The following is an 11,575-nucleotide window of genomic DNA, read 5'->3' on the forward strand; positions in this document are numbered from 1 at the left end:
CATCATCCTCTGTCACCCCTCACCCACTTTTCCACTATTCGTCCCCCTGAGAGGGGGTTCTAGTTGATCCTTGTGATCAATTTCCCCTTTCCCCCCAACCCTGCCCTAATCCTCCTGGTATCTCTACTCTCCTTGTTGGCCCTGAGGGGGTTATCTATCCTGGATTCCCTGTGTTGCAGGCTCTTATCTGTAGCAGTGTGCATGCTCTGGTCTAATCCGATTTGTAAGGTAGAATTGAAGTCATGATAGTGGGGGGAAGAAGAATGGAAAAGTGGGTGAGGGGCGATGGAGGATGATGTAAGAAATAAAAATAATCTAGAACTTATCAAGGGTTTGTGAGGGAGGGTGGGTAGGGGAGAGAGGGGGACGAAATGGGGAGCTGATATCGGGCTCAAGTGGGAAGAGAATGCTTTGAAAATGATGATGGCGGCATATGTGCAAATGTGCTTGACACACTGGATGAATGTATGGATTGCGATAAGAGATGTGAGAGCCCCCAATAAAAGTATTTAAAATAACAACAACAAAATAAAATTTAGGGAATAAAATAGTATAATAATAAAAAATTACAAATTATCAAGGGTTCGTGAGGAAGAGAGGGTGGGGAAAAATGTGGAGCTGATACCAAGGGCTCAAGTAGAAAGAGAATGCTTTGAACATGATGATGGCAGCATATGTGCAAATGTGCTTGACATATGGAGGTATGTATGGATTGTGATAAGAGTTGTGCGAGCCCTACCTCAATAAAATGATTATTTTAAAAAAAACCCCAAAGAGTTATCAAAAAATACATAGAAAGGCAAAATCGTGTGTGAATTGTCTGAAAGATTAGGAATGGGCTGCAAGGGCCAGGCCCCACCATTGTCCTCAAATAAAATGTCCAAAGGCAAGGGATACGAGGCCAAGGGCTTCACCTGGCGCCAGCCGGGTTTCAGAAGCCTGGCTTTCCCCATACCACCATTTAGAATCATGTCTGATAAGAAAATCTACGGTTTAATGTAGCCAGGGTGTGGCAAAGGCTTGAACCCATTACACTTCTCTTGTGGGCTCCAGAGGACGTCGGCAAAGGTTAATTAGTACCATTTTTATCCTCGGGTGGTGCATTCACAAATCCTCGAGCTTTATCACCACCACTATTCATTCGTTACTTATTGATCCTTTTTTATGTTTCCTACGCTCTGTGGCTCATTGCCAAGGCAGGATGGGTCTAGACTGGGGCCCAGAAGACAAGCAGCCTTTAGGGAAAGTGACCAGGCCCAGGCCAACTGTCTGTCCTGGCAGAGGCTCTTTCCTCTGAGAAGCCAGCTCGGGGTATCTGGGAAACGTTGAGATTGAAACGCACGCGTGCCTGAGGTTCTTTTCTTCAACCACTGCAGCCAGGATCAAATGGCTTGGGGGACTGGGATGCTCTCTGGTCCTCTCCAACATTTTGAGGAAGGAAAGCAAGGAGCACGCCTCTCTCCGTTAGCGTTTGCTGCGTATTCAGGTGGCGTCCTGCTTGAGAGGCAGTTATACTGCCACGTTTAGAGCTGGTGAGATTCTCTATCTGGTCAGCCTTCGAGGCAGCTGGGGCACCCTGCTTGGCCAGAAATGCACTGTGTTCTCTGCCTCGCCCAACCATCACCTTCCTGAGTGTCAGCTTCTTTGCCTTTGGTCAGCTTGTCCTGGCAGCTGGTGGCTGTCTGGCGACACTCACTGGACTCTTTCCCTTTACTGATGTTCGGGCGGCATTTGGACTTGAAGCCTCTTCCTCCTGCTCGATATTTTCTATGCTGGCAAATGTCATGAACAAATCCCAGGAGCGGTCACACCTTGATGTGTCTTTCTGTGTTGTCATTTCAGTCCCAGGCTGTGTCTGTTCATTCTGAAAAGCAGTAGGGAGGATATACAACTAAATAATATACCTTAATAGATGGCCCTTTAATGTTTAATAACACTAACATGACACATTAGTTCAAAAAGCCAGCAGCTCCAAAAGACCTACGATGAAAACTCTAGCGAATCCCCCTCCTCCCGCTCACCCACCCTCAGTTCCTTCTAGCTAGCTCTTCTCTTGGTATTTACCTCTAGGCTATTAGGAAACACCCTCATCTTGCTCTCTCGGGAATTTCCAGACGTCCCCTATGTTGGTGGAGCATGTGATGCTCTCAGGCCTCCCCACTGGTCCCTGCAGCCTTCTTCACCTGGCCTCCTGATCCCATTTTAATTTTGAAAATATTTTCCGGTTGAGCTGTTTTGTGAAGTTCATCCCAATAAGCAGGAAAGAGCTTTCTTGCTCTTTGTTGGATCCTTTGACACTACTCGAAATGGTTCATCTTGAAACATTTCTTGATGACTACATTTGCCAAGAACTGGACAGACTACCTTAGAAGACTTTCCTAGTAAACTGAGTGGATGGATCCCACATCGTCAGGGAGTGTGGGCCGAAGAAGGGCAGCACAATTCGAACAAAGCCAATGGTGGTCTTCCTACAGCTTCCAAGCTGTGGTCTTCTTAGACGGTTCACATTGACTTACATGCAAGTTGGAGACCAACATAAACTTAAGGACGAGGTCTTAGAAATCTCTGGCAAGTTGTATAGTCTTATCTGCCCTTTATCAGAAAATACATAGAAGGGCCGGGTGTTTATAAATAGCTCAGCTTTGTAAACTGGAAGCTAGCGAATGTCCTCTTTCACCTCACTCCAGTAATATTTAATCTAGCCATAATTAGCCAACCAAGGACGATTGGAAAGAAATGCCAAGAGCCCTTCAGAATTGAGTGCTCCATCTGACAAAGGACGTAATCAAGTCTTTTCTCCACCCCTTTCCCCCGGTGACTCTTGGATCATGCTTGGGACACAGGGTTCAGATGACCCTGGAAGTTCTTCTAGGGCAGTGATAAGAGCAAACCATTTCTTGGAAATTTTGTACCTCAGGAGATTAAAGTTGTCCAGGATTCCTATAGGCCCATAAATGGCAGGTTCGGTGTGGGGGGAACACAAGGAAAGAAGGGGTTTAGGAGAGGTACGCCCCAGGTGGTAAGAGGGTGGGTGAGGGTGGGATTTGGAAACATTCATGGCAGGCAGGAGAGTCCCTGGAGTGTACAAACAGTGGATGCATTCGGCTGCGAATGAAACACTGGAGGTTTCGCTCTACCAAGGAGCAACTTAAAAACCCCCAAACCCAATCATGAGACCGTGCCGTGAACCGAACTGAGAACACAGACCCCCCCACCCCCCCAGGAGAGGACAGGCTTTTCCTAAAAACCACACGTCCCTGAACTTCGGTGACGCAATCATAAAGATCAATCCAAAATGACTTCCTCAGCGTGTGTTTGAGCACTCCCATACACACCGAGGGCTGGGGCTGTTTTGGCAAAGCAAACTCTGTCCAATGCACCTATGCTTCCAGTCTAGTCCGCCAAGATTGTGCAAATACAGAGAAGCCCAGAAATGGGCAGATCATGGAAGTTCGGGGTAGAGAGGACAAGAGGGTAGGCTTTAGCTCTGGGATATTTGAGGGTAGTGCGGAAAGCTGGGGGGCAGGGGGAGGAAGGGAGAGGGGGACGTTCCAGGCTGCAGGCACAGCATGTGCAAAGGCCTCACGGTGGGACTTGCTAGCACCTGAGGAACACAAAGAAGGCCATGGGATCAGCCCAGGGTGTGAGGAGAGAGCACGGAGACTGAAAAATGGATGGACCGAACTTTCTGGGGACTGCCATGGGCACCGGGGAGGAGGGTCACTTCATGGGAGGAACGCAAAGACAGAAGTGGGAGCCCTGGAAGTTCAGAATTTGAAGTGTGAATGCCGCCACCCGGACCTGCCAAGGTGGAATGTCAGGAGGAAGGGCATAGAGGTGCTCCTGATGAATGTTGTCCCAGTGATCCGAGGTTGCCCATGAGAAGCAGCGCGGGGAAGGGAGTGGGCTGGGAGGGATGGATGAAGTATAGGCGGACCTGAACAGGCAAATGGGAGCGATCGACCAGATTGTATGGTTTGGGGCACCTCCTTACCCAGCGATCATTCCTGTCAGCATCAAGCTTGCGATTCAGGGCAATGAATTTTGTACAAGCTGCCAAGCCTGGACTTGTTTTGTTTTCTCAGGTGATTGATATGCCGGAATACAGCCTTGGCAATGTGGGAGGATCCATGAGGCTGGGAGTCAGAAGAACCATCTTCAAAACGGAAAATTCCATCTTAAGTGAGTGCCCGGGATGGTTGGTTGTCAAAAGTGGTGAGTGTTTGCTGACATGACCGAGGGCAGTCACAAGGGGGGCAGTGCCCCCCTGCCACATCCTCCTGTGCTCCTCAGGCCGCCTCGAGGCTTCCCTTCTCTGAACAGTCTGGGCCTGAGACTCAACGAGGGCGCAGTGTGACCAGTGCTCTCTCACCATCTCCGGATCCTGACTAACTCAGCGGGTGGTTTGGGGGAGTTACCGGGTGCCCCTAGAGCTTCATGGGCACGGGAGAGCCAGGATCCAAGCTCATTTCTTTACCCACTCTTCTCTCGTCTCCACTGAAACCACCCCTACTCTCATTGACTTGCTTCATGTCTCTGCTTGGTTTGTGCTCGAGGGGGCGAGCAGTTCTGTGCCTCAGATAGGGACTTCTCTGCTCCCCCAGTAGCCCCAGCGCGGGGAGAGGTAAATACAATGTTGATCTGCTATTGGTGGGTCTTCCTACTCCCAATAACCAATCCTTAACTCTGGGCAAGTTTCGCCTCCCCCCCACGTCCCCCGGATGACATCCCAAACTCTGTGCCATGGCGTCAATTCTGCCTCCTTGTGAACCCACGGAGCAGAGTAGAACTACCCCAGCGGGGTTTGATTTCCAAGACTGCAAATCCTCATGGGAGCAGACAGTCTCATCTTTCTCTCGAGGAGCAATCGGTGGGTTCAGACCGCTGACCTTGTGGTTAGCAGCCCAGAGTATCAGCCGCCAGGGCTCCTTCAGGGTGACATAGTATGAGAGGAGAAATGGATTTGAAAATCAACCAACCAGTCATCCAACCACCACAGCCCTTACTTCCATTTAATAAATCTAGCTTGTGAGTCACTGGGTGGCACAAGAGGCTCATGTCTACTAGAGGCACCTCGGAAGAAAGGACTGGCGATCTGCTTATGAGTGGTCACCGTCATGAAAACCCTATGGAGCAGTTTGACTCTGACACACAGGAGGTCCCCAGGAGTTGGCATCAACTAGACAGCCATATGCCCCGTGTTCCGTTGGAACGAGGTGCTGCAGCAGTAGTTGTGAGTGGAACAGATATCAGTCCTTTAAGCTTCCTGGAGCCTTAAAACAAGGGATGAATAGGGAAGTGCAAGGTGCTTCTACAGAGGAAGGAAATCTCGGTGTCTAGGGTGGGTGGCTTGGATGGTGTCAGCATCATCCCTGTGATATTAATAAAGCATGCTTCCCAACTTTAGGTAGAAGACCTGAAATGGGAGTTTCCCTTTTAAGCATCAGAAACAGTTAAAAAAAAAAAGAACTTTTATTGGGGGCTCTTACATCTCTTATCACAATGCACACATTCATCCAGTGTGTCAAGCACATTTGCACATATGCCACCATCATCATTTTCAAAGCATTCTCTTCCCACTTGAGCCCCTGATATCTGCTCCCCATTTCTTCCCTCTCCCTCTCTCGCCCGCCCTCACAAACCCTTGATACGATAGATTATTTTTTCTGTATCTTACATTGTCCTCTGTTGCTCCTCACCCACTTTTCCGTTATTCGTCTCCCTGGGAGGGGGGTTCTAGGTTGAACCTTGTGATCGATTAAACAACTTTCAAGGAATAGAATTCTTCTACCTAGTAAGAGTGGGATTGCAAAATGGAAAGCTTCAAGGTGCACACATCTCCCTAGTCGCTCAGCTTAAGAAACCAGTGTTCTCGAAACCACTGTTGTTTTTCTCTCTAAGAATATGAGTTTTACTGTCAGTGGATGGTGATTCTTGGGCTTTCAAATTCTTTGAAACCTCCCAATAAGGGCCAGTGTGACAACACAGTGGGCAGGGAGAACATTGTTTTAAAATTGTATCTGCTGTAAAGATTCAGCAGTAAATTGCTAAAGCATTTCTTTTTTGAAGAACACTGGGCCCTTTTTCAAGGGCTCAGGTGGCACAGTGGGTTAAGCACCTGAGGGAGAAGACGAGGCTGTCTGCTGCTTGTCATGGGTGACAGTCTCAGGAACCCCACGGAGCAGTTCTGCTCTGGCCCACAGGGTTGCTCTGAGCCAGAAGGGACTCGATGACCGTGGGTGGAGGTTTGGGATATTTAAAATATGCTGCTGTTAGGTGCCATTGAGTTGGTAGCAACTCACAGCGACCCTATTTAAAATACATGCCTTGCTGGGGATGGGGGAGATTCTGGAAGAAGTGTGACATGGGACGTTATGGGTTTTAGTCTGTCCGTTAGGACAATGAGAATTGACTCATAAAAGATTTGTTTTGCTTTAAGAAACTAAAATATAAACTTCACCATCTTGGAGAAAGGATCCTTTGGGAAGGAGTCCCTAGGTCTTAGCTGTTGAACCTTAATGTGTTTGGGTAATTAAATCATTGAGTTTCTGGGTCATGACTGGGCTGTTTGTTGAATCATTTTATTGGGGGCTCTTATAACATTCCATACATCCATTGTATCAAGCATATTTGTACAGATGTTGTCATCATTTCCAAAACATTTTCCACTTGAGCCCTTGGTATCAGCTCCTCTTCCCCCACTCCCTTCCTCCCTCGTGTATACTTGTTCAATTATATATTGTTATTATTTTTTTGTATCTTACACTGTCCATTGTCTCCCTTCACCCATATTTCTGTTATTCGTCCCCTTTGGGAGGGGGGCTATATATCCAATCTTGTGATGGGTTCCCTCTTTCTCACCCTTCCTCCTTCCCGACCATCCCCCTACCCTCATGATATTGCTACTCCCACCTGTTTGTTTTTAAATCTTACTTAATTACTTAACTCCTGCCTAATTGTAAATTAGTTAGTGTTTCAAAACGACACCAATTCTATCTGGAGGTTTGAGCACAACATAGATTCAGTGTGCCCAGTTTAATAAAGAAGCCACATTTAAGTATATATATATATATATCTTAATTAAATAATATATTTACAACTTGATCTATCTTGAGGGAAATAAGACTGATTTCAGATTCTTTTTTTACCATTTGAAAGGAAATAGTACTGGTATTTTAAAGTTTTCTTTGTTGATGTTGCGGTGAGGAACGCTTTTTTAATTGTGATACATAGAGTATATGTAACAAATGAATTTGAGTGCAAGGGGAGGCAATTTACAATAACAGGGAGCTTGGCAACAAATGCTGGAGAGTTAAAGGCAACAGAAGCAAATTCTGTTATATACACAATCCTGCCGGGGGAGGCCCTTTGAGTAGATGCTTGGCCAGACAGGGGGTGGGCAGATGGGAGGGAGAGTGGGAGTGTACCCAGGAAGGTTTGACAGAGAACATCTGTGTGTGGGTATGTCCTTTTGCTGCAGATACGGCCACAAGGCAGTGGGGCACTCAGGGGGCAAAAGGGTGAAAGTTTGAGGGAATGAGTTGCTGGGCTCAGGACCATAGCCTCTAGGGACACCAAAGTCCAATTGACCTAACATCAAAAAAAGTCATTTGACTCGTCGATCGTCTTTGTGTGTATAATTCAGTGACGTCAGTTATCTTGATCATGTTGCTCACTCATCACCAGCGTCCCAGCTTGCCCATGCCCTGTATCCGAAGCTCAGTGTCCCCGAAGCAGTGAGCTTCCACCTTTTCCCCTCTCACCCACCCACTCCTGGCCACCACCAATAAACTCTGGTCTCTCTATTATTCACCCAGTCTAGATATTTCACCGCTCTCTGGAGAAGGACAGCATGCTTGGTAAAGGAGAGGGACAGTGAAAACGAGGAAGGCCCTCAAGGAGATAACTGACAGAGTAACTACAATAATGGGCTCAAGCCTGGAAACAATTGTGAGGCTGGCGCAGGACTGGGTCAGTGTTCCCTTCTGTTGTGCAAAGGCTCCCTATGAGTTGGAACCGACTCAATGGCGCCTAACAAGAGCAGTAACAAGAAGATATTTCATGTCAACGAAACCATGTAGTCTCTGCCCCTTCGTGATTGACTTGTGTCCCCCAGTGGGGTGCTCTTGAGGTTCATCCATGCCGTAGCATATGGATGTACCACATTTTATAATCACCATGAAATACTGATGGTTTTCATGAATTTCAAACACTGCATGGCAGCGCATTACTAGGCTAATGTCTTTGGCCTGCCTTCAATTGAATTGTGCTTGTCCGTTTGCAAGACGAATGTGCTTATATGAACCTTTGCTCTTCAGGAGACCCAAGGTTCTGCCCTCAGGCCTGCCTGTGGTTTCCCACAGGTGTGACCAGGTGCCAGCTCACGAGTATCCTGGAAGTCTAAAAGAAATAGTGTAGAAGAATGTGTGCCTCTCCTCACTCGACGTCAGCACGTTTCTTTTGTGGGATGTTTTCCTTGTCAGCACTTTACTTTTGTAGGATTTTCCCCGCCTAGTCAGTCCATTTCTATGAGAATCCTATGAATGAACTGCACTGCCAACATTTCCTGTGAAAACAATGTCTAGTTTTGATGGAAAATGTTTGGATACTTAAAAAACAAGTCACTGGGAAATTGACTCTGAGGCTTGTCTACTGTATGGTGCGTATGCCCTTCATCCTGGGTCCCACTTGAAATGAGGGTGTTATTGAGCAGTTTCTGTCAACCCAGTCTAGTCCAATGTCTTTCCTCAAGCACAGTAGACATACCAAGGTGTAGTGAGGCGGGCAGGGGAACCACCTATTCCGTGGTGCAACTCTGAGGGGACCCCTAAAGAGACTGAATGATATTCCGAGGCACTACACATATGAAAAGTTACCTGAATAAGGCAGCAAAAGAGGGGCCAGGCGCTTTTGCTGACGTATGGCCATGACCATGCTTATTCACCTTGAAATTAGGAGGGGGGCCAATTTAGAGATTGCCTTGGGTGCCTGTTGCCCTGGCTATGCCCTTGCTATGCCCTTGCTCATGGCTACCCACTGTGTCAGGGTAGAACTGTGCTCTGTAGGATTTTCCATGTCTTTTGGAAGTAAATGATCAGGCCTTTCTTCTAAGGCACCCGGGGGAGAATTCAAACCTCCAACTTCCAGTTAGCAGCGGAGTGTGCTAACCATTTGCACCACTACTAGAATGGTTCTAATTTTTATACCCAACAAGAGCAATCCCATCCTCCCTTTTTTGTAGTCAGCTGTTAGTCCCTTAGGGATTATGAAAATTATGAATGCTTTCTTTCTGAAGTAGAGATTATAGGTCTAAAGTGATTTGGACCCAAATCCCAGGAATCATCATTGCTCTGTTTAGAAGAAATGTGTCCCTGGAGGCTTCTGACTCTCAGCCTTGTCGTTGCTTGGTGTGTGTCGTCTTTGTCTACAAAGGCTTTGCCTGACAGAAGAGCTAAGGGCAGTGTGTGTGAAATTGCCAAAGCAGGCTCAGGGGTCTTTAGGGGAAAAAATGTTTTCTAAACTCTGCACATCTATAACTCTTTCCCCCAACATGAATTGCTTATTCCTGGCTTTTATCATAGCTTTTGTATTAGTTTTTTAATAGCTTATGTATTTATTTTTACTGTAGCATAACTTTTTCATGTATCTCGCCCCCTCAATGATTATTTGGGCACAATATGTTTAATTGAGTTCAGGAACTACCATCTGATGATTTATACCCTGTTATTAAATATTTCAGGTTGCTTTCGGCAATTTGTTCGAAAGATGCCGATGCCAATCTAGACACAGTTTTTTGTTTGTTTGTTTGTTTACTTAGAGTAGATTTCCAGGAGTTGGATGATTAGGTCAAAGGAGACGAATGCTTTTATGGCTGATCATTGCGATCCTTCTGCCAGAGAGTTGGAGAGACAAGAGGAACTGGTTCAGAATGGCACGGGGTATCCTCTAGTGTGCCTGTTCTTCTAGTCTTTTGACTCATTGGTTCAGACCCACCCAGCCACTTGGAGGGTGCAAGGCTTGGGGCTGTGCTTCCATAGCGATTGTTGTTGGTGGTAGTGCTGTCTAGTCAGTTCCAACCCATAGTGCCCTTGGGTACCACAGAAGGAAGCCCTGCTCTGTCCCGCACCAGCCTCACCATTGTGGGGCTGTTGGGCCATTGTGGCAGCCACTGTGTCCATCCATCTTAGGAGGGTTTTCCTCTAAGAGCCTGTGGGGTGGTTCCACTCTGTCACACAGGGTCCTTGTGAGTTGGGATCCCCTCAGCTGGTACCTTAACAACAATGTAGCCAAAGCTAGTCACTTTCTTAGTTTTCTCCTTGTCCTATTATCAAGAACAGAAAGGACTCCTTATGATTCATTTGTACTGTCATCTGTTTCCTTGGTACAAGCTGAATCCCCATCCCCACCACTCTTTGATTTCAGTGAATACTGCCCTATGAATACTCTCCCTCCACAGTGAGACAATCGAAGGGAGAGATGCGCCTATCCAAAGTTCATCACCTAAAATGGGCTAAATCTTTTCGTTAGGGTCCTGAGAGGAAGCAAAAATCATTCAGGGCTGGAGCTCTACACCACAACCTGCAGTGAGTAGGATTTAGCCAGAAGGCTGTGGCCTAGTTTGCCAGTCTCTGATCAAAAGGAAAGTTGTCCTGGTGGATAAGCATTAGCTACAAGGTCGGTGGTTCAAAACCACCAGTTGCTCCATGGGAGGAAAATGAGGCAGGCTGCTCCTGGAGGAGCCCTGGCGGGGTAGTGGTCATGCATTGGGCTACAGCAGTTTGAAACCACCCAGCCGCTCCTTGGGAAAATTATGGGGCTTTCTACTCCCATAAAGAGTTACAACCTTGGAAACCCACAGGGATAGTTCTACCCTGTCCTATAAGATTGCCATGAGTCAGAATCGACTTGGTGACAGTGAGTTTGAGTTTTGAATTCCTGTAAAGATTGACAGTCTGTGGGCGGAGCAGGTGGAGCAAGTGGCAGTCTAGGGAGATTGAGGAGAGAATCTCCCCTATCTCTCAAAGAACCTATGGGTGGGCGAGGATCCAAGGGAGAAGGGCTTTTTGAAGCTGTCTGAACACCTGCCCATTTCTCAGCTGAGAAAATGGGGGTCTGGGAGGGAAGGGGCCTGACAAGGAGCACACAGCTGGTAGACCAGGAATCAGGCTGGAATACTATTTTAGAAGGTTCCACTGTTCTAAGGAAACACATTGCCCTGCCTCCACTGCAGTCACCCTGAGAATATAACTGTTCAAAACCACATTTCCCAATCGTTGCAAACATCCAATGGCTCACCCTTCAGATCTATGCATTTTCTTGCATGTAAACCATACCTTAATGGAAGGAAAACAACAATAGCAGCAACACATGCTATTTTAGCAAGTTAAGACCGGTCTCCTTATAGTTACACCTTGAGCAGATTGACACATTGATTCAATGACCTTGAGAGGCCAAGAGAAATGGCACAGGGATGCCTTAAATGGAAAATGCCTTGTCCTAAATGGAATGCCTTGTCCTAAATGTTACCTCCTCACTCCCACTACCATGACACGAATGCTGCCTTGCAAGTCTGGCT

At 47.0% G+C, this 11,575-nt stretch overlaps 1 protein-coding gene across 1 annotated transcript in view; it reads left to right on the forward strand.

Moving 5' to 3' along the window:
* The window catches only part of CTPS2 (CTP synthase 2), a 107,262-nt gene that overhangs the window by 68,211 nt on the left and 27,476 nt on the right, over positions 1 to 11,575 (forward strand). The window contains exon 14 of the mRNA XM_013006491.2: positions 4,086 to 4,182. Coding sequence (XP_012861945.2) covers positions 4,086 to 4,182 — 97 coding nt within the window. The remainder of the gene's footprint in view (positions 1 to 4,085; positions 4,183 to 11,575) is intronic.

The sequence above is a fragment of the Echinops telfairi genome, unplaced genomic scaffold (assembly GCF_000313985.2).
Source record: "Echinops telfairi isolate 266 unplaced genomic scaffold, ASM31398v2 ScPeMD7_53;HRSCAF=182, whole genome shotgun sequence".
Lineage (NCBI taxonomy): Eukaryota > Metazoa > Chordata > Mammalia > Afrosoricida > Tenrecidae > Echinops > Echinops telfairi.